The sequence below is a fragment of the Hyperolius riggenbachi genome, chromosome 7 (assembly GCF_040937935.1).
Source record: "Hyperolius riggenbachi isolate aHypRig1 chromosome 7, aHypRig1.pri, whole genome shotgun sequence".
Classification (NCBI taxonomy): Eukaryota; Metazoa; Chordata; class Amphibia; order Anura; family Hyperoliidae; genus Hyperolius; species Hyperolius riggenbachi.
In genome coordinates this window covers 80,646,753-80,668,110 of record NC_090652.1, presented here as the reverse complement: position 1 = coordinate 80,668,110, position 21,358 = coordinate 80,646,753, and the positions used below count along the sequence as shown (strand labels likewise).

The following is a 21,358-nucleotide window of genomic DNA, read 5'->3' as shown; positions in this document are numbered from 1 at the left end:
CCAGTCAGCCTTGCCAGCTAAAGCCCCTGTTGAGGCATCAAGTATTCTTAGCTCTGTTCAGGCATTCTATTGTGGGGCTGGTTTTTGTCAGTATAAAAGCTCCACATTTTAAAGTATACTGTTTGGCTGAAAAGGGATGGCTATTGTAAAATACAGCTTGAATCATTTTACTTGAGGTCAGAATGTTGATCTCCCTCCAAGGTATGTTTGTTTTTTGAGTACTGTTGAGGTGCTGCACTTTATCTTTTCTTCTTCTGGCATAGTACACAAATCGCTGCCTCTTGAAATGGTTGAAGCTGTGGGACACGGTGGTGTTTGGTAAAGAGAAAGTAGCAAAGAAGCCCAAACCAATCGCAGAACAGCAAACGAACTTCAAATCACAGAAGGAACAACAAACCAAGTGGAAGACCAAAGCCCAGATCACAGAGGAGATTCTGGATGCGGAACTAGATCAGCACAACAGACCTAAACACAAGGTAACTGGCTGTTATTGGCGATATACACTGGAATGATACTTTTGATCACACGCTCACTCACTCACTTTGATTCCTCTGGAGGAGGGAGGACGTGGGGCATGATGGAACATAGAGGGTATAGAGGAGAAGAATGCCCTCAGCACTCCCAATCTTGGTGCTGTATTGGAAAGGGGGCTGGGTGGTAAGGAGAACCATTTAGCATGCTTTCAAGGCTTTGCAGGCTTTTCTCAACATTAAGTTTTTTAGGAGAGACTCTACAAACCCTTCCTCCTGACAAACATAAATCATAGTTAGATTCTGGCTTACAGACTCCCTGTACCGGAGCAGTGCTTTTCAGTGCTGCTAGATTTGGGCGCAGCCGGCACCTCCATAGACTACAATAGGAATCATTCCTATAGCAGCGCACAGGGAGTAACTTCGGCGCTGTCAGAAGACGGAGCCGAGGTTGCTTAAAAAACACAATAATTCGGCCTCCAGCAATCGCTGGAAGCCAAATTATTTCATTCCCCCACTATCCATGGCGGCCTGGAGGGGGAATAGTAATTAAAACGGCCCGGACTTGTACAGAAACAGGATCAGCCATATACCGCTGTATCCTGCGCCCAAGTCTACCGGCGCCGATTTCAAATGTACTCCCCTGTACAGCATTGAGTAGTTTTGTGGTAGCAGATAATTCATTGGAAGCTGTTAGGCTCAATTTTATTCTCTACTTGAGTTAGTGAAAATGCATTTTTGTGGATTCTTTTGATCATCCATACTTTTTGGGACATTTCTCTCTGAAGCGCAATTAATTGTATGCACTTACTCAACCACGTGATGTATTCCTAACTACTGCTAAATAGCAGGAGTGACGTCACCCAAGGATAAGCATCAAACAATGAAATTAATGGTGTCGTCAATCAGTAGGTTAAGTGAAAAATAGCCAACTTTATTAGTACAAAAGGTGATTCACTGACACATTAAAACAATTTAAAATAAGCCGAGCGCTCCTTTCCTACACACAAAATACCCATCCAAAACTGAACACCAGTCACCCACACACTGGTGCCAGTACCACACAATCCGGTTTCCTCCAAGTGGGGGGAGAGAGGGATAAGGAAGAAGCAAACAGCCCGCAGGTTGTCTAAACATGTGCAGCCGTTTCTGTGTTAAATAAGGAGACCATTCGGGCAGCAAATAACAAAACGTATCCAGCTTCACCTGTATCAGTGCAGGACTTACGGATATGCATAATCATACGGCCTAGGCTTCAGCGATTTCACCGCGAAAGATCCTCTGTCAGTCTCTACCTTCCATGTGGGGGAGACTCTCTGATCCAGCAAATCGCACTGTCAGCGTGCACGCTGGGTCCACCAATGTTAAATCTCCTTCTGGTAAGGACATGGAGCGCTCCACAGTATGTACAGGATGTAGCGCCGCCCACCTTTCTCTCTGATACAAGAGAGTTGCAGGTAGGGCTGAACGATTTTCGGTTTTAAACCGAAAATCGTGATCAAGGTTAAGACGATTTTGAGATAGTCAGAGCTTCGGTTTTGCTGTGGTTTTCTCTGCCGCTGGTACATCTTCTGCTCTGCCTATTTAAATAAAACAGAGACATTCCCCTGTAGCTGCTGGAGAGGAGACCAGCGAGAGGTTAACAAATCGGACCATGCCCCCTCCCTCTCCGGGTGACAGTCAGGCTGGTCCCGCCCCTACCCCCGCCTGGAAGATGAAAAGACCCAGAGACACGCGCTGCCCGGGAGAGCCATTAACACGGCAATTAACTTCTGTCCACTCTATCTACCTGGCAAGGGACAGTCTGCTACAACTACTTACTGACTGCGGTCCCCTCTCTGCCTGTCCCGTGTGAGCTGCCTAGCTGGGAGGTGATAGTGACTCTGACACTGAAAACATCACCTCGCTGCAGCTGCTGGCTGGACAGCTTCTAGCAATCACACACTTATTTCACTCATCATCTCCCCTGAGTACTGATAAGTTACACAGTACTGAGCAGTGTATAGATAGGAAGTCAGCTAGATATATGTAGAGGTAGGGAAATATGATTATATATTCCCCTACATCTATCTAGCTGACTTCCTATCTATACAATGCTCAGTACTGTGTGACACAGCAGTGACTCCCCATCCCATGTAACTTATCAGTGCTCAGGGGAGATGATGAGTGTAATAGCTGTGCCTGTGTAATTGCTACACCCCCCAGCCAGAAGCGGGACAGGCAGAGAGGGGGCCGCAGTAACAGTAGTTGTTGCAGACTGTCCCCCACCAGGTAGAGAGTGACTGGATGGTCAGACCGATCTCATCCATCGTTGTATAGCAAGAATCGAGTACAGAATCGAAATCGCAATTTTTGTCAAAAATCGTGCAATTCAATCATTACCTAAAATCGTTCAGGCCTAGTTGTAGGTGTCAAACACAGTTGGCCACAACTTCAGATATTGGTACCAGGGAAATCCAAGGTACCGCAAACACAAAGATGCCAGGAGCCAGTAGCGTCGTCTGTGTATATGTTATGGCCAGAACCCGCAGTGTGGCCACTTCGTGTTCTGGCCGGCCAATGTGCGAAGTGGGCGCAGCGCAGCGGCCAATGTTAGAAATGTTATGTTTACGCCGTCTCGCTGCGGCAAATTTATTACAACTTGCTTAAAGGGACACTTAAGTCAAACAAAAAAAATGAGTTTTACTCACCTGGGGCTTCCAATAGCCCCCTGCAGCTCTCTGGTGCCCTCGCCGTCTCCCTCCGATCCTCCTGGCCCCGCCGGCAGCCACTTCCTGTTTCGTTGACAGGAGCTGACAGGCTGGGGACGCGAGTGATTCTTCGCGTTTCTGGCCACAATAGCGCCATCTATGCTGCTATAGCATATATCATATACCATATAGCAGCATAGAGGGTGCTAATGTGTCTGGGAACGCAAAGAATCACTCGCGTCCCCAGCCTGTCAGCTCCTGTCACCGAAACAGGAAGTGGCTGCCAGCGGGGCCAGGAGGATCGGAGGGAGACGGCGAGGGCACCGGAGAGCTGCAGGGTGCTATTGGAAGCCCTAGGTGAGTAAAACTCATTTTTCTTTGTTTGACTTAAGTGTCCCTTTAATTTAATGAAATGTAGCCGGCGGCAATGTAATAGATGAAGCCGCCGGCTTTCGCACTGCCTCCTCCTCTCCATCCCCCCCCCCCCCTCTCCTCTCCCCGCCTCCCATACAATAAGTAGCAGCCGGGGACATGCAGCCGGAGAGTCGTTCGTCGCAGCAGAGCGGGGAGGCTGCAGACATTGCTTCTGCCAGCACCCGCTCTGCAGGAACGGCAGGATTCCCCTGCTGCGACGAACGACCCTCAGGACACGCGTGTCCCCGCTGGCTGCTACTTATTGTATGGGAGGCGGGGGATCGGGGAGAGGAGGAGGCAGTGTGAAAGCCGGTGGCTTCATCTATTACATTGCCGTCGGCTATATTTAATTAAATTAAGCAAGTTGTAATAAATTTGGCCGCAGCGAGACGGCGTAAACATAACATTTCTAACATTGGCCGCTGCGCTGCGGCCACTTCGCACATTGGCCGGCCAGAACGCGAAGTGGCCACACTTCGGGTTCTGGCCGTAACATATACACCAGAATGTATATGTGGCATAAGGTAGTCTCACTTTGTTGGCTGCAAATCCTTGCAACCATCTTTAAGGCTCCCTGCTCGGGGTAGGAAACCCAAGAAAGTCTCATTCCTCATAGATTATAGTGACCGTGTAATACTTGTAGAAGCTACTCTAAAATTACAATCTTCCACGGTGTAAATGGCGATAAACTGGTGAATGGTTCATAAAACCATTAAACCTCTAAAAAGGAGAGGTAGTGGTTGGTTCAGCTCACGTGGAGTTATGGCTAGCCACAGTCAATAGAGTACATAGTCTGATTTCTTAGCCAACTACGGAAAATCCCCAGTGAAGTCCCATTATTGACAGCAACCAATGTTGCTGATGTTGTAAGATTGCATAGTATGCATCCTCACTGCAAAATAGGAGGAAAGCGATCTATCACAGAGTCATGTTATCAGTTTCAAAACCTAGTTCAAATGCAAGAAAATAAAGAAAATAGTGCTGTGTGCACAAGCCTTTGAAGAGCTGTATGAGATTTCCAGTTTCAGCCTGTGCTGATGACCTGCAATAACGTATGGCTGGGAGGTTCCTGGTTATACAGTGATCAAAGTGGACATGAACTCTTGCACAGGACAAAAGGAAAACTGTGAGGAATGCACCCTGTGTTTTTTTTTTTTTTTTTATATAGAGAGGAGAGCCTGTCTAATTTCGCCTCATCTGAGAGTAATCACAAGTGTGATTTGATCTCTCAGCTGTGGCAGCACAGTGTCTGCAGATACAGCTAATATGTAAGCACAGGATGTTAAGCGTTTGTCTGCTTCCGTGAAAGCAGGAAGTAGGAGTTCTGTAAGCTGTAACAAAGAAATGGTTATTCTGTTGAGTATCTTTTAGAGCAGAGAGGAGGTTCTGAGTTCAGGTCCGCTTTAATTTTATTTCTTCTCTTGTCTCAGCCTAAAGGGTACGGTCCAAGGTAATTAAAAAAAAAAAAAAAACTCCTGCCAGGGGCTGGAGGAAGCCCTGGGTAAGTAGATTTTAGTTTTTTTTTAATTACCTTGCATCTCGCCTTTAACCACTTCTGTGCCAGGGTTTTTTTGCTGATCGGTGCTGCGTGGGCTCTCCAGCCCACAGCACCGATCAGATAGCAGCCAGGCTGATCAGACTTCCCCCCCCCCCCTTTTTTCCCCACTAGGGGGATGTCCTGCTGGGGGGGTCTGATCGCCGGCTGCTTGCACTTGCGGGGGGGCTCTTCAAAGCCCCTCTCCGCAGCGCTTCCTGGCCTCCTTCCCTCCCTCCCCCTGTGAGCGGCGCAGGACGGATTTCCGTCCTGCGCCTGATGGGATAGGCTTTAGCCTATCGAATGCCGGCGATCCCCGGCCAATCAGAGGCCGGGGATCGCCGATCTCCTCTACGGCGCTGCTACGCAGCAGCGCCGTATATATGTGATCACCGGGAAAGACACCCTCCGTGAACTGACATGGAACAGCTCCATGGAATCCACTTCAGGATTCAGGGGCATACTTAAGCGTACGCAGAATCCTGATGTGGTTAAAGGGAACCTAAACTGAGAGGGATATGTTTTTTTCCTTTTAAACAATACCAGTTGCTTGGCAGTCCTGCGGATCTCTTTAGCTGCAGTGGTGGCTGAGTCACACACCTGAAACAAGTATGCAGCTAATTTAGTCTGACTTCAGTCAGAGCACCTGATCTGCATGCTTGTTGAGGGGCTGTGGCTGAATGTATTAGAGAGACAGGATCAGCTGGAGAGTCAGGCAACTGGTATTATTTTAAAAGGAAAGATCCATATCCTTCTCAGTTTAGGTTCCCTTTAACTGTACACAAAAAGCAAGGATAAAGCAGCTCCTGGTCTTTGACCTGTATGATTTATGTTTTGTGCCTTAACTATTTGATGTTTTTCCCCAGGTTGCACTTCTGTGTGGTCCTCCTGGTCTTGGGAAAACTACCTTGGCTCATGTCATCGCAAGGCATGCTGGGTACAATGTTGTGGAGATGAACGCCAGGTGAGTTTTCTAGTGGATTGTGAAGTCGGTATGACTGGACAGTCATTACCATAAAAACAGCATGATATTAATTTGCAGGGTACTTATCCGTTAGCCGGGCGCATCCGGCAGGTGGCGCTGTTGTATCGAATTTCAATGCGCTGGGTTGTATCTAATTCCATTCATACTTCAACGTAGTACTGTGTGAATGGAAGCGCCGCAGGTGGCGCTAATTACATTGATACGTTGATAACAATACAGTGTTAATGGCAAGGAATTCATTGTATTTGAAGTGGCTGGCACTTTTACATGGAATTCAAATGAAGGCGGCAGCAATGTAACATATGAAGCCGCCGCCTTCCTCTGTTCTTCTTCTTCTTCTCCTCCCCCTTTGCCCTCCTCTCGCTTTTACAATGCTGGCAGCCTGCGGGGACATGCGTCTCCCCCCCAGAGTCGTTCGTCGCGGCAGGGAATCCTGCTTGTTTCCTTGCGATGAACGACTGTGGGGGGGGGGGGGGACAGGTGTGCCCCCCCCCAGCTGGCAGGGTTGTATAGTTGAGAGAGGGCAAAGGGGGAGAAGAAGAACAGACGAAGGCATTTGAATTCCATTAAGTGCCAGTGCCAGCCACTTCAAATACAATGTATTCCTTGCCATTAACACTGTATTGTTATCAACGTATCAATGTAATTAGCGCCACCTGCGGCGCTTCCATTCACACAGTACTACGTTGAAGTATGAATGGAATTAGATACAACCCAGCGCATTGAAATTCGATACAACAGCGCCACCTGCCGGATGCGCCCGGCTAACGGATAAGTACCATTTGCAGTTTTTTTATTTGGAGTATCAGGGCTTCCACGGTGCTAATCCTATCTCAGTCAATCCGCACTACCAAAATGGGGAAAAAGTCACTTGTCCTGCTTTAAGAATCATCACATTCGTAGCTCTAACTAAACTGATGTTGTCGTCGTCTTTTTTTTTTGGGATGGATGCATTTGGGGCTGAATCGGAGGGCAACATATATACATCAGTGTGACTCTGTGCCCTTGGGTTCTCCATACTCTGGCTGCAAGGAGTGTCTTGTGCCAGAGTTTGCAGCTTCATCTACCTGCTGAGGCTTTAATATCTTCTTGAATTTACAATGTGCTTTAGAGCTCCTCTAATGGTAGCCATGCATACTCCATTTTCAATCGAGTGATTGAGCAATCAACTTTATTGGACGATCAATACAGTGTGGTTGATCGACAAGGCCCACCCCCTGCAAGCAATGTCCTTTACGATTCTCCTTTTACTAGTGATATATAAGCTCCCTGGATGGATTTATGGGTCTAAAAGTGGTACTTTTTTTTTTTTTTCTCCCAAGAATTTTAGTCCTCCAATTCTTAGTCGTAACTCACCAAAATATGTCAGAATAAAGGTCTTGTAGACATCCTGCATATATTAAGACTTGAACATGAAATTAATGATTCAATTCATGAATAAGCTTAAAAAATAGTGAAACTGTACAAATAAGGCACCAGACTACAGTATGTACCAGGGCTATGGAGTCGGTACAAAAATCTTCTGACTCCAACTCCAACTCGTCAGTTTATGAAACCACGAGTCCAACTCAGACTCCGGGTAACCAAAATGGCTCAAACTCCTCGACTCCGACTCCTTAGTCTAATAATTAACAGGGGTGTGGATTTTGTACAAAAATCACCCAACTCTGACTCCCGACTCAGACTCCTCAGTTTATGAAACCACGACTCCAACTCTGACTTCGGGTGCCCAAAATTGCCCCGACTCCAACTCCGACTCCACAGCCCTGGTATGTACATATATACCTAATACACCTCCCGCGTGTGGTATATTTTGAAACAGGGAATGGCACAGAGGGTGACATTACAATCGGTGCAGTAGAAGTGAGATTCCTTTTGTACTTTTTTTCCTTTTGCTATCAGTCTTAGGCCACATACACACATCAGACCATAGTCTTTTAAAAATGAAAGATCACAGACCAATTTTACCCCCTTCTATGTAGTATGAGAGCCATACCTTGACAGTCTTTTTTTATGGAACTGAACTCCCCATCAGATAAAAAATCTTTGTAAGATGCTGCACACACAGATGCTGTACAGACACAAAAGATCAGTATCTGCAAAAGGTCTGTTCCTGCCAAAGATATGTTCCTGCAAATTGCATTCATAGTCTATGAGATCTGCAGATCGTCATACACACCTTGTTTAACTGACATTCATCTGCAGATCAGACAATCATCTGCAGATCTGAAAATCCATCCTGGTGGATCTGATCTGCAGATGAATGTCTGTTAAACAAGGTGTGTATGATGATCTGCAGATATCATAGACTATGAATGAATTTTGCAGGAACGGATCTTTTGCAGGAACGGATCTTTTGCAGATACTGATCTTTTGTGTCTGTACAGCATCTGTGTGTGCAGCATCTTGCAATGATTTTATCTGATGGGGAGTTCAGCTCCATAAAATAGACTGTGTAGGTATGGCTCTCATACTACATGGAAGGGGGTAAAATTGGTCTGTGATCTTTCATTTTCAAAAGACTATGGTCTGATGTGTGTATGAGCCTTTAGGCGGCAGGCAAAGAGTAGTCAAAGTCCAGGCAGATTAGCAGAAGCAATTAGCTCAAAAGCAGTTGGGAACCAACTGGCTATATTGTTAACATCCTTTCCTTTCAAATTAGCTTATCTGCCATGGCTTTCAGGTGACACAGGGGAGAGATCAAATTACAATGTGTGATTAGAGACAAATGAGGAGGAATTAGACAGGCTAAACTCTCTACATACACAAGGTGCATTTCTCTGTTTCCCAGAACGTCTCAGGACAGCAACCCTGAGACATGTCTCCCTCCACATTCACTGGACAGGAACTAGATTAAACAATTTGCATAATTAGGTAGGCAGGGCACACACATGTGTATATATATATCGTTATGTCCTTACCCCCTCAGTTGTTTTCCTGTCCAGCAGGATGCTAGATGTAGGGGGTAAGGCTGGCCACCCATGTGAGTCCACAGGAGCCGCGGCTGGTGTGATCCCCTTTGTCGGCGCTGGCTAGTTGTCTCAGCGCGGGGTCATGCTACACGCACTGGCCTCTCCCCCTGTGCTGTGTTCGGAGGACAAGCGGCGTCTGAATCCGGAAGTTGCCCGCCCCAGGGTCACGTGACAGGCGCCTCACGTGACCGGAAGTCGGAAAGCCGGAAGCAGGAAGTTCCTGACCCGGCGTGCGTTCCAGCGGCCATTGCAGCATGGAAGTCAGCGTCTGCTGACACATCACACTCAGCTGCAGGGGATTGCCTGGAGGAACGCTAAGGGGATTACTACAGCAGGTAGGAATTAACGTTTGCATAATGCAAGAAGGGTTGGGCATTAAGCAATTATTTAAATCAGCTATTAAGCTGATGTCCTAGTCTCACTTTGTGTTTGACTATGGAGGCTGCCGGTGGATCTTCCTCCCAGGGCTCTGTGGAGACAAGTTCCGTACCCTCTCTGGTATGTAACATTGTGGTAATTGTTTACATATCCCTTAGGAGGGTTATTAGGCTTGGCTGAGCTAATGGCTGGTATTTATTTGTTTTATTACAGCCTAAAATGGAAAGATCAGATTCCAAATCTGGGTCAAGACAAGACAAAGCTGATAAGCCTGACAAGCCTGATAAACCTGACAAAAAATCTTCCTTGTTGTTAAAGTCTGTTTTCTCTTTTCAGAGTCTGAAAACAATATCCTTGAGGAAAGCGATGGCCTTATTGGGCACAATAACCTCATCTTTCCCTGCAATACAGTGGGGTCAACTCCACTCCAGAAGTCTCCAGAGTTGGATCCTATCAAAGTGGGACAAGCATCTCTCCTCCCTGGACAAGAGAGTGATGATTCCTTGGAGTGTCAAGCAGTCACTACTGTGGTGGACGGAGCCACAACATCTGTCAACAGGGAATCTTTGGGAGTTTCCAACCCAGTACATCATAACAACGGATGCGAGCTCTTGGGGATGGGGAGCGCATCTGGACTCTCTGACAGCTCAGGGACAATGGTCAAGCCGGATCAGCAACAGGTCTTCGAACAGCAGAGAGCTGCAAGCAGTCTGGGAAGCCATACTAGCATTCAAGATACAGATATGGAAAACCCACGTGACGATACGTACAGACAACAGTACAGTGGTGGCATACATAAATCACCAGGGAGGCACAAGAAGCAAGTCACTGCAACAGCAGGCATCAAGGATTCTGCATTGGGCAGAGCGCAGTCTCAAGTCTATAAAAGCGGTTCACCTGAAGGGGACACTAAATTGCCTAGCAGATTACCTGAGCAGATGCAGTCTGTCCCAGGACGAATGGAGTCTCAACGACCGGGTGTTTCATCAGTTGACAGAACACTGGATTGTTCCTCAAGTGGACTTATTCGCCAGAAAGAGCAATGCGAAATGCCGGATGTTTTGCTCTCTTTGTCCCCAAGACGAACCATGGGTAGTAGATGCCTTCTCGATCAGCTGGAGCCATCACAGAATGTACATTTTTCCGCCTCTACATTTGATTTCCAGAGTACTGAACAAAATCTATCGAGACCAGGCGGAAGCAATCTTGATTGTCCCGTTTTGGCCAAAAAGACCGTGGTTTGCTCTGCTACAACGATTAGCTACGGATCATCTGATCCTTCCAGATCAAGAGGACCTGTTAACTCAGGGACCAGCGGTGCATCCCAATCTGAGCCTTCTTCATCTTTCAGCATGGAGCCTGAATGGCGAATACTGAAAAGTAAGGGATTTTCTAATAGGTTATCGGAAACACTGTTACAAAGCAGGAAGAAGGTGACGCGCCAAATATACTCTAAAGCCTGGAGGGTATACAACAATTGGTGTGAGGCGAATTCTAGAGATACTGGTCATTCCAATTCAGTTTTAGAATTTCTTCAAGATGGATTCCAGAAAGGTCTAAGTAGTAGTACATTGAAGGTACAAGTTTCAGCATTAACAGTCTTTCTTGACAGAAAATTGGCAGAGGAAGAAGATATCATCAGATTCTTCAAAGCACTCAGGAGGATTCGACCTACAATCCATAGTAGAGTGCCATCTTGGGATCTGAACACTGTGCTACAGGGGCTATGTGAGCCACCCTTTGAACCATTAGTGGATAGTTCTGATAAACTTTTAACTATCAAAACTGCTTTTCTTCTAGCAATAACGTCAGCCAGAAGAGTGGGGGAATTGCAGGCATTGTCAATTCTCGAACCATATTGTGTTATAAGTGACGACAGAATTACACTTCGTCTAGATACCTCCTTCCTACCTAAGGTTGTTTCGAAATTCCACAGATCTCAAGAAATTTTTCTGCCTTCCTTTTGTAATAACCCTTCCAATCAGAAGGAACAGAAGTTACATTGCCTAGATGTTAGAAGATGTGTTCTGGAGTATCTTCAGCGCACTAAGTCCTGGAGGACTTCCAATGCATTATTAGTATTATTTGCCGGAAAGTTCAGGGGTAAACAGGCCTCAAAATCAACCATAGCCAGATGGATCAAGCAGGCTATATCTCTATCTTATGCTCAACAAGGCAAACAGCTGACTTCGGCGGTCAGGGCTCATTCTACCAGAGCAGTATCAACTTCCTGGGCAGAGAGGGCAGGAGCATCAGTTGAGCAAATTTGCAAGGCAGCCACCTGGTCAAGTCAGAACACCTTTGTGAGACATTATAGGCTAGATGTATTGTCTAGTGCCGACTTAACGTTCGGCAGAAAAGTGTTGCAGGCTGTAATCCCTCCCTAAATATTATTTCTTGTTTTTCATCTCAGGGTTGCTGTCCTGAGACGTTCTGGGAAAGCCCAAAATTACTTACGGTAATTTCTTTTCCAGAAGTCGGAAGGACAGCACCCTTACTACCCACCGCTATTCTTATTAAAAGTTATTGGAAGCATCATTATGTGCGGAGTCTTTTTTATTAACTGAGGGGGTAAGGACATAACGATATATATATACATGTGTGTGCCCTGCCTACCTAATTATGCAAATTGTTTAATCTAGTTCCTGTCCAGTGAATGTGGAGGGAGACATGTCTCAGGGTTGCTGTCCTTCCGACTTCTGGAAAAGAAATTACCGTAAGTAATTTTGGGCTTTTCTTTCTGTCCTGTGCCATAGATCGCGTCCAGATGAGGGGATCAGACTGGCTGAACTCTCTACATACATACAGCGTGCATTTCTCTTTTTTACTTCTGTCCAATGCAAAAGTTCATTGGCTGCTGGGATCCCCAAAGAATATCTGATTTAAAGGGGATCTCAGGGGCCAAGGAGAGAAGCCTGGAGTCCCACTGGGCAGTGCCAATCACACGCGGGACCCAGGTGGACAGGAAAACCAGGTATATATCTACCCCGAGCTGAGCTCGGGATTTCCGCTCCTATTTTTTTTCCAGGTGGACAGGAAAGCCAGGTATATACCTACCCCGAGCTGAGCTGAGTTACTGCCAGGGAGGTTGACTAATGTACAACAACCCAATGACTCTATTGCCTGTGTTGTCTGATTGTTCTGCCTGTAAATTTGCGATGCCCCGTATGCGCAGTAGGAGCCTGTTGTCAGGAACCGGCCCGCGGCACGCCTGCGCATACGGTTCCCGACTGAGGGTTTGAGCAGATCGAGAGGCAAAGCAGCCTTAGTCAAGCTAAAACAAGGCTGTGACCCCTCAGAACACTTCTCACTGCCACCACTAGCTGTTGCTAGACACTTCAACTCTGCTGTCGAGTGCTCAGCGCGCAATCCGCGTTTTCGTATTCGGGTCAGCTTTGCGTTTTAGGTCGAATACGGGAATGCCACGCACACACACGCACAATTGCAATCTTACACTGTAGTGAAGCAAAACCACTAACAATCATTCCGAACGATACTGTTAGCCACTCTGCTGTCGAGCTACTCGCACTGGCGTTTTCGTACGTTGGGTCAGCTGCGTGCTTTAGGCCAACATATGACAAACGCCCCACACACAATGCAATTACAATCTTATACGGTGGGGTTGCTCAATCATACAATCAGGCATGGACATCTTCTAGGCTATGAGTGTTAGTTTAGTCCAGCAGAAGTCAAACTTATTAAATAACGATTTAATATTCCAGGAAAAAAAAGTGGAACAATGCAGAAAATAATATATACAAAAGATTTACAAAACAAAGTAAAAAGTTACAAAGATAAGTTACAAAGATGAACACAAGACAAGTTGCAAAAAGGGAAAAACATTACCAGCATATCGATCTGGACGTTGTTTGCGGGAGGACGCAACTTCTGGTCAGGAACCAGGTTAGTCCTAGCAATGTGCAATCTCCAAAGACTACAAGTTGTGACTGTCCTAGCTGCTCTTTTATAGTCCCAAGTGTTGCCCCGGGCAAAGAATGTTTCATCCCACAATCTATTGCAATTTCCCAGCTTGTCATATCCTTCCTGTGATACGCGACCTTCAAAGCTTTCCTGTGTTAGTGTCTGATCCTTTTCAGAGATTTCAGAACACCTCCACAACCCCAATTTCCACAGGTAAAAGTCTATACATCAAAAGATTGTATTTTGGGTGAAGCTTCCTGGCTGTTATATGTAAACTCCTGGCTCAGGCTGGTGTGAGCTGTGTCAAAGCATACTGCAGCCAGTCCAGGTGACAAATGCTCCCAAGCACAATACACTTCTGAGACAGTATTCAGACAACAGGGTCAGACCACCTGTATAGGCTTGAAAGCAACTGTCTGATTAAGTGTTTCCTAATTACCTGTTTCTGGCTGTCCAGAGGAACTGTATGCTAATGCCCAAGGCCCCTGCTTCCAGGGGAATTCAATGCAAATGTAGGTCTATTAGCCCACACACACAATCACATTAACAGTCATTAAAAGGTAGCCTGGCATATCTACACCTTTGACATAATACACAGCAGATAGAAAAATGATAGAATATGTTCCTGTATTATCCTAACATCATAACTAGCTGCTATATCATGACACGCCCCCTCTTCCAGATGGCGCTGGCAGATGATTCTAACGAATCGTCCTGCCAAAGCCTACACTGACGGCCTGGCCAGGTGGGGTAACCCCTTAGCATCCTCAGGAGGGTTCGCCACCTGTCAGCTCCAAGCTACACGACTGGAAAGCTAGGTCAGGTTGCTGCAATGTGCCATTGCCCTTGGCAACCTGACGTAACCAACCAGGGGAATGAGGGTCAGTGACGACCGTGAATTCGCGACCGTAGAGACAGTGCTGCAGCTGGGGACGGGTTCCGGCCATCACTACACGCACTTTCTTTGTAGTGGCAGGAGCGATCTCTCGGTCCCTTTGGGGAACGATTATCTGCCGGTCTGCCTCCTCCACTTCGGACAGCTCCGAGGGAATTACTCCCCAGAACCCTCTCAGCCCGCCCCTCCCAGCTGGTGACCTGCTGGCCAGACCCCTGAGCTCTTCCAGGCTGCTGTCAAATCGAACAGCCCCAGAGAGCTCAGTGCTGCCTGTCACACATTCCAGGAAGGCTGCAGACGGAGAGGCTCCTGGGCCCTCAGGGCCAGGTTCCGAAGTGGATGTTGCTGACCCAGCAACATTTGTCCCTTCAGTGGACAGTCCCTCTGCTGTAGACCCGCTAGCGCTGCTGGTTACCACTGCAGTGGAGGGAGTGTCTGCATCACACATATCATTGCTCCTACCTTTGATCTCAACAACATCTGAAGGGGAAAGATCTGGCCTGGTGCCGTCTGCCCCTTCAGTGGGCAGTCCACCTGCTGCAGCCCAGCGACCACTGCTGGTTACTCCTGCAGCCGACAGAGTGTCCACAGGACAAGCATCATTATGTAGCACAACACATATATCAACATTATCCGCCTTACACGTATTGACATTTAGAACATCACATTCCACATCAACATTATCTGCAGCATTATACACAGTGCTACTCAGCACTTCACAAGTAGCATCAACAGTTCTGCATCGATCGCCTCGATAGTCCGTGCGTCATAAATGACATCATCAGTTTCTGCATTTCCTGTATCAACATGTCCCACTCCAGGCCTAGGCACTGGAGAATCACTAGGGCTGGCTCCTAGTATACAGTCCGTAGCCCCTGGGGCCCCACCAGCACCCCCCACTTGCACAGAGTTATCAAACAGTACCTTGCAAGAGTCCAGAACTTCTGCTGGGGAGGCGGGCTCCACGGGGGTTGGATTAGGCTCATACTGGGCTACTAACCGTCCCAGGTCAGTACCCAGCAAAACTTTGGTGGGGATTTTGTCAGTTACCCCAACTTCTTTCATTCCGCTGCCGGCCCCCCAATTCAGGTGGACCAAGGCGGTGGGTATGGCTGGAGTGACACCCCCCAATTCCTCTGACAGCAATCATTTTTCCTAGGTATGTACTGCTCCGGGTTCACAAGCTGGGGATGTATGAGAGTCACTTCTGCTCCAGTGTCTCTCAGCCTAGTGGCAACTGTACCCCCAACCGTGACAAGCTGCAGATTCTCTGCATAGCCAGTGGCATTTCGGGTAGCACACAAAGCAGTTGGGACTTCACTGGGGTTTGAGGCCTCACTGGATTTTGGGGCCTCCCTCTTCCTCTCTGGGCAAGTCATGCTGATATGACCCACCATGTCACATATAAAGCATTTCCGAGTGTCAGTGGTTGATTGCTTGAATCCAAGAGACAGCGGTGCTTGCCTCCTCTGGGTGCTGAGTGTAACAGGTTTAGCAATCTGTTCTCTCCTCCAGCTGGATGGAGTAGTCCTCCGGGACTCGAGTGCTCTATGGGCCGTGTAGGAATCGGCCATTTTCGCAGCCTCATCCACTGTCTTTGGTTCTTGATCCAGCACAAACAGCCGGACATCAACAGGACAAGTGTATAGGAACTGGTCTTTTATCATCAGTTCCTGCAGGGCATCCAAGGTTTCAACTGACAGTCCTTTTAGCCACTGCTGGAAGGCAGTGCGCAGGTTGCACGCATGATCCAGGTAACTGTCATTAGGACCTTGCTGCACTGTCCTGAAATGTTTGCGATACACCTCTGGCGTGAGGTGGTATCGTGCAATGATGGCTTTCTTAATTGCCTCAGTCTGTTTCTTCCTCTTGGGGGAGACTCACAAATGCCTCCAGGGCCTTGCCTCTCAGCCCTGGTGTGAGGTATCTTGCCCACTGCTCACGGGGCACCCCATACTGCCGACAAGTCCTTTCAAACCCCTGTAAGAAAGTGTCTATGTCAGAGTCCTTGTCCATAGCGGGGAACTTATCCAGGGGGATTCTGTGGACTCGCTCACCTTCGCGTTCTACGGGTCCAGCAGACCTGTTCTGCTGCTGAAGTTTAGCCAGCTCCAGCTGGTGTCGCTGTGCAGCTTGTTCCCTCTCAGCCTGGAGTCTGTCCCTCTCGGCCTGGAGTCGCTGTGCAGCTTGTTCCCTCTGGGCTTGTCGTATTTCCCTCTCTGCTTGCCGATGTTCCAGGATCAGCTTTAGGCGCAGTTCGGGCTCAGCCGAACCTAGTAGCTGTAGGTCGGCTTCCAGAGATGTCATCTCCATGTTCGGTGGATCGTCCAAGACATCGTCTCCACTCGCATTCTGTGGCGGGAGCAATTCCTCCTCTGGCGTGTCGTGAGCTGCATCCGCTGGCGTTGGAGCACGGGCTTGCTCTGCCTCATACTCCTCAAGGGCACGAACTAACTGCTCCTTAGTCTGGCCGCTCACCGTCTCGATGCCTTTGTGCTCACACAGGTTGAGTAGTATTTCTTTGCTTTGCCTTGCGTAGCTGGTTGCTTTCTGAGCCATCGTGTTGCAAAATAAAAAGAAAAAAGGGGGGAGGGAAAGCAAAAATGCCTAGTGTGTATCCTTGAACAAAAAAAAAAACAGTATATAGATTCTGTAGACTTCTGTAGGCTAGTCGCTTCTAGCAAGCTTCCAGCCTTTAGTACTCAGAATAGCGAGCTAAACGGCGTACTAATGTACTAAACGATCCCACCACTGCCACCAATTATGTCAGGAACCGTCCCACGGCACGCCTGCGTATACGGTTCCTGACTGCGGGTTTGACCAGATCGAGAGGGGAAGCAGCCTTAGTCAAGCTAAAACAAGGCTGTGACCACTCAGAACACTTCTCACTGCCACCACTAGCTGTTGCTAGACACTTCCACTCTGCTGTCGAGTGCTCAGCGCTCAATCCGCGTTTTCGTATTTGGGTCAACTTTGCGCTTTAGGCCGAATACGGGAACGCCACGCACACACACGCACAATTGCAATCTTACACTGTAGTGAAGCAAAACCACTAAAAGTCGTTCCGAACGATACTGTTATCCACTCTGCTGTCGAGCTACTCGCACTGGCGTTTTCATACGTTGGGTCAGCTGCGCGCTTTAGGCCAACGTATGACAAACGCCCCACACACAATGCAATTACAATCTTATATGGTAGGGTTGCTCAATCATAGAAGTCAAACTTATTAAATAACGATTTATTATTCCAGAAAAAAAAAGTGGAACAATGCAGAAAACAATATATACAAAAGATTTACAAAACAAAGTAAAAAGTTACAAAGATACACACAAGACAAGTTGCAAAAAAGGAAAAACCATTACCAGCATATCGATCTGGGCATTGTTTGCGGGAGGACGCAACTTCTGGTCAGGAACCAGGTTAGTCCTAGCAATGTGCAATCTCCAAAGACTACAAGTTGTGACTGTCCTAGCTGCTCTTTTATAGTCCCAAGTGTTGCCCCGGGCAAAGAATGTTTCATCCCACAATCTAATGCAATTTCCCAGCTTGTCATATCCTTCCTGTGATACGCGACCTCCAAAGCTTTCCTGTGTTAGTGTCTGATCCTTTTCAGAGATTTCAGAACACCTCCACAACCCCAATTTCCACAGGTAAAAGTCTATACATCAAAAGATTGTATTTTGGGTGAAGCTTCCTGGCTGTTATATGTAAACTCCTGGCTCAGGCTGGTGTAAGCTGTGTCAAAGCATACTGCAGCCAGTCCAGGTGACAATTGCTCCCAAGCACAATACACTTCTGAGACAGTATTCAGACAACAGGGTCAGACCACCTGTATAGGCTTGAAAGCAACTGTCTGATTAAGTGTTTCCTAATTACCTGTTTCTGGCTGTCCAGAGGAACTGTATGCTAATGTCCAAGGCCCCTGCTTCCAGAGGAATTCAATGCAAATGTAGGTCTATTGACCCACACACACAATCGCATTAACAGTCCATGAAGCTAGCCTGGCATATCTACGCCTTTGACATAATACACAGCAGATAGAAAAATGATAGAATATGTTCCTGTATTATCCCAACATCATAATTAGCTGTTATATCCATAACGCCCGTGTGGCCACATTTCTTATTTTAATTATGCTGCCTGCAGTAAAACACAAATCTATCCAATTCCACACCACCTACACTCCCCAAATTTTCTGGATGGGGAGGTGATACCCCAAAATACCTTGGTGCGAAATTGCAGCCCCTGAGCCCTGGTGGTTCCTGAGATTAGTTTCTGTAATCTATCTTGGGAACCAGCGGTGCTCAGGGGCTGCAATTTTGCACAGAGGTATTTCTGGGGGTCCCCACCCCATCCTGAAAACTTGGGGAGAGTAGGAGGTGGGGAAGCGGAGATATCTAGGGTTTTACCACCGGCAGCATAATTAACTTGCCCTTGAGCATGCGTGAAAGGGCAATGTGGAAAGGAGCTTCTGGGCAGCAGGATCAGATATTACACCAGATCATCAAATCTTTAAAGAGTAGCTAAAATCATAAATAAATTCCCTATTTTTATCTGGTAAACAAGTAAGCCTAACCAGGCAATCCAAAAGTCCCTCAGATATAACTAATGCAGCCTGATTGGCTGAAGATTCTTTTACTCCCGGTTTCCCGTCCCACACCTCTGTTCCTCTCTGATTGGCCAATATTTTTTGTGCTGAGAAGCAGGGCTGTGGAGTCGGTACAAAAATCTTCCAACTCCGACTCCTCAGTTTCTGAAACCACGACTCCGACTCCGGGTACCCAAAATTGCTCAGACACAGACTCCTCGACTCCGACTCCTTAGTCTAATACTTAACAGGGCTGTGGATTTTGTACAAAAATCATGCGACTCCGACTCCCGACTCCTCAGTTTCTGAAACCACGACTCCAACTCTGACTCCGGGTGCCCAAAATTGCCCTGACTCCGATTCCTCGACTCTGACTCCAACTCCGACTCCACAGCCCTGCTGAGAAGCAGAGAAAGTCAATCGGCTGTAATCCGATCCATACAAATAAACTCAAGTCTGCAAAGGCACACAAGGATTTGTGACCCCACTGCAGAGCTGTGTGGGAGTTTTTGAACACTGAGAGGAAGCCATGCAAGCATACTAAATCAGAAAGATGACCGAAACAGAATTCTTTATTTACTATATAAAACTCACTGAAATCTAAATGTGGACAGTACAATACACATGTAAGTAGAACAAGTAAAGGTATTCCTCTGGTTACGGACGCCCGTTTATGAACGCCCCGCCGATACGAACGGCCCATCGATGACGTCACCGCGAACGCCGGATTGCGGTGATTAAAATGTTTAAGTACTTTTACATTCATATAAAGACGCCATGTGTGTGTGAAGAGGTGAGCAGCTACATACCGCACACCTCCCGTGCCCTGGCGTCACCCTCTGCCTCTACAAAACACCTCTGTATCATTACAGAGAACCGCGTCCTCTGATGCAGGCCGGGTGGCAACCCGGCATACTGCGCAGCGCAGTACAGTATCCGGGTCAGAGGACGCGGATCTCTGTAATGATACGGAGGTGTTTTGTACAGGCAGATAGTGACGCCAGGGCACGGGAGGTGTGCGGTATGTAGCTGCTCACCTCCCCACACACGGCGTCTTTATATGAATGTAAAAGTACTTAAAAACATTTTAATCACCGCAATCCGGACACTGTCTGGAGTTAAGGACGGTTTCAGGTTAAAGAGACTCTGTAACATTAAAAAGATCCCCTGGGGGGTACTCACCTCGGGTGGGGGAAGCCTCCGGATCCTAATGAGGCTTCCCACGCCGTCCTCTGTCCCACGGGGGTCTCACCGCAGCCCTCCGAACAGCCGGCGACTGTGCCGACTGTCAGTTCAATATTTACCTTTGCTGGCTCCAGCGGGGGCGCTGTGGCGGCTTTCCGTTCCGAACTACACGGAAATACCCGATCTCATTCGGGTCCGCTCTACTGCGCAGGCGCAGGAAACTTGCGCCTGCGCAGTAGAGCAGACCCGACGGCGATCGGGTATTTCCGTGTAGTTCGGAGCCGACAGCCGTCAGAGCGCCTGCGCAGGAGCCAGGAAGGTAAATATTGACGTCACCACTGCCCGGACTCCACGGAGGGCTGCAGCGAGACCCCTGACGGATGGAGGACGGCGTGGGAAGCCTCATTAGGATCCGGAGGCTTCCCCCACCCGAGGTGAGTACCCCCCAGGGGGATCTTTTCATGTTACAGTTCCTCTTTAAGCATGAGCCTACAGTCCCTATCTCGTTCGTTAACCGAGGACTACCTGTATTTATCCACTAATATGTGTTTTTTTTTTTTTCTGAGATAGTATGGCTGACAAGCTCCTCTGTAAAGGGCATATGTGGTGACATTTCTAAAAAAAAAAAAAAAAGTTCAGTACCTGTCTTTATTCTGTATGCACGGAGGACGCCATTTGCGCCCTCCATTTACTTTCGCCGGGTCCGCTGCTCTTTGCCAGACGCCCGGTCGGCCTGACCCCTTGGATTTCAAAGAATTTTTATATAGTATTTGCAGACAATGATGCTCCTGACAGCTCATGGCAGGTTCCATGTTTGTCTGTCTTGTATGAAGCCAATTGTGATGTCCTATCCTCCCTTTCCTTGCTTCCTGATGATTCGACTCACAAAAAAGATCAGGATCAAAGATCCTAATGGTTCATGATCCGGAGAACACTACTGTGCAGTGAATATTAATTAGCCATGTGGCTAGGAACAATAGCAACTCATGCAGTATACTGTAATGGAACATGTGCCCTGTGAACAGCACATTGATTTTTCAGTGCTGTGAGTTTAGGCTGCTGTTACTAGCTGCTGTAAAATGAGCCTGTAACTTCCCACTGTGAAAGCAGCCTTAGGGCAGCATAGGTAAATGAAGGGGAGGACCACTGGGGAGAAGCAGCCCCATAATGCTTTGCAGTATCTGTTATGCGTCCTGCCGGCCTCCTTAGGAGCTTGGGAATACAGAGCCTTGCTGTCCAGCAAACATCAAAGTAAGAGAGATTTTTTAACTTCAGTATTGCCTTTTTGGCTTCCTTCTAAACTGTTTAACACAGGAGAATAGAGGT

At 47.5% G+C, this 21,358-nt stretch overlaps 2 protein-coding genes across 3 annotated transcripts in view; both read left to right on the top strand.

Annotated features, from left to right (window-relative positions):
- Nucleotides 1-21,358, top strand: part of CHTF18 (chromosome transmission fidelity factor 18) — a 144,264-nt gene that overhangs the window by 25,939 nt on the left and 96,967 nt on the right. Inside the window, exons 8-9 of the mRNA XM_068244163.1 lie at nt 264-476; nt 5,975-6,072. Of these exons, the coding sequence (XP_068100264.1) occupies nt 264-476; nt 5,975-6,072 (311 nt within the window). The remainder of the gene's footprint in view (nt 1-263; nt 477-5,974; nt 6,073-21,358) is intronic.
- On the top strand, nt 9,044-12,168 carry LOC137525566 (uncharacterized). 2 transcript variants are annotated; one of them, XM_068246704.1, is made up of 2 exons: nt 9,044-9,563; nt 9,780-12,168. In XM_068246704.1, the coding sequence occupies exons 1-2, from the start codon at nt 9,501-9,503 to the stop codon at nt 10,818-10,820; spliced, it is 1,104 nt and encodes a 367-aa protein (XP_068102805.1). In that variant the 5' UTR covers nt 9,044-9,500; the 3' UTR covers nt 10,821-12,168. The 2 variants fall into 2 exon arrangements, with proteins under 2 accessions (XP_068102805.1, XP_068102804.1); XM_068246703.1 differs by having other exon boundaries at nt 9,657-12,168.

Excerpts from the sequence above, each read along its gene's own strand:
- LOC137525566 (XM_068246703.1), top strand. The coding sequence starts at position 9,501 with ATGGAGGCTGCCGGTGGATCTTCCTCCCAGGGCTCTGTGGAGACAAGT. Across the intron at positions 9,564-9,656 it reads CAAGTTCCGTACCCTCTCTG|CCTAAAATGGAAAGATCAGA; the intron begins GTATGTAACATT and ends GTTTTATTACAG.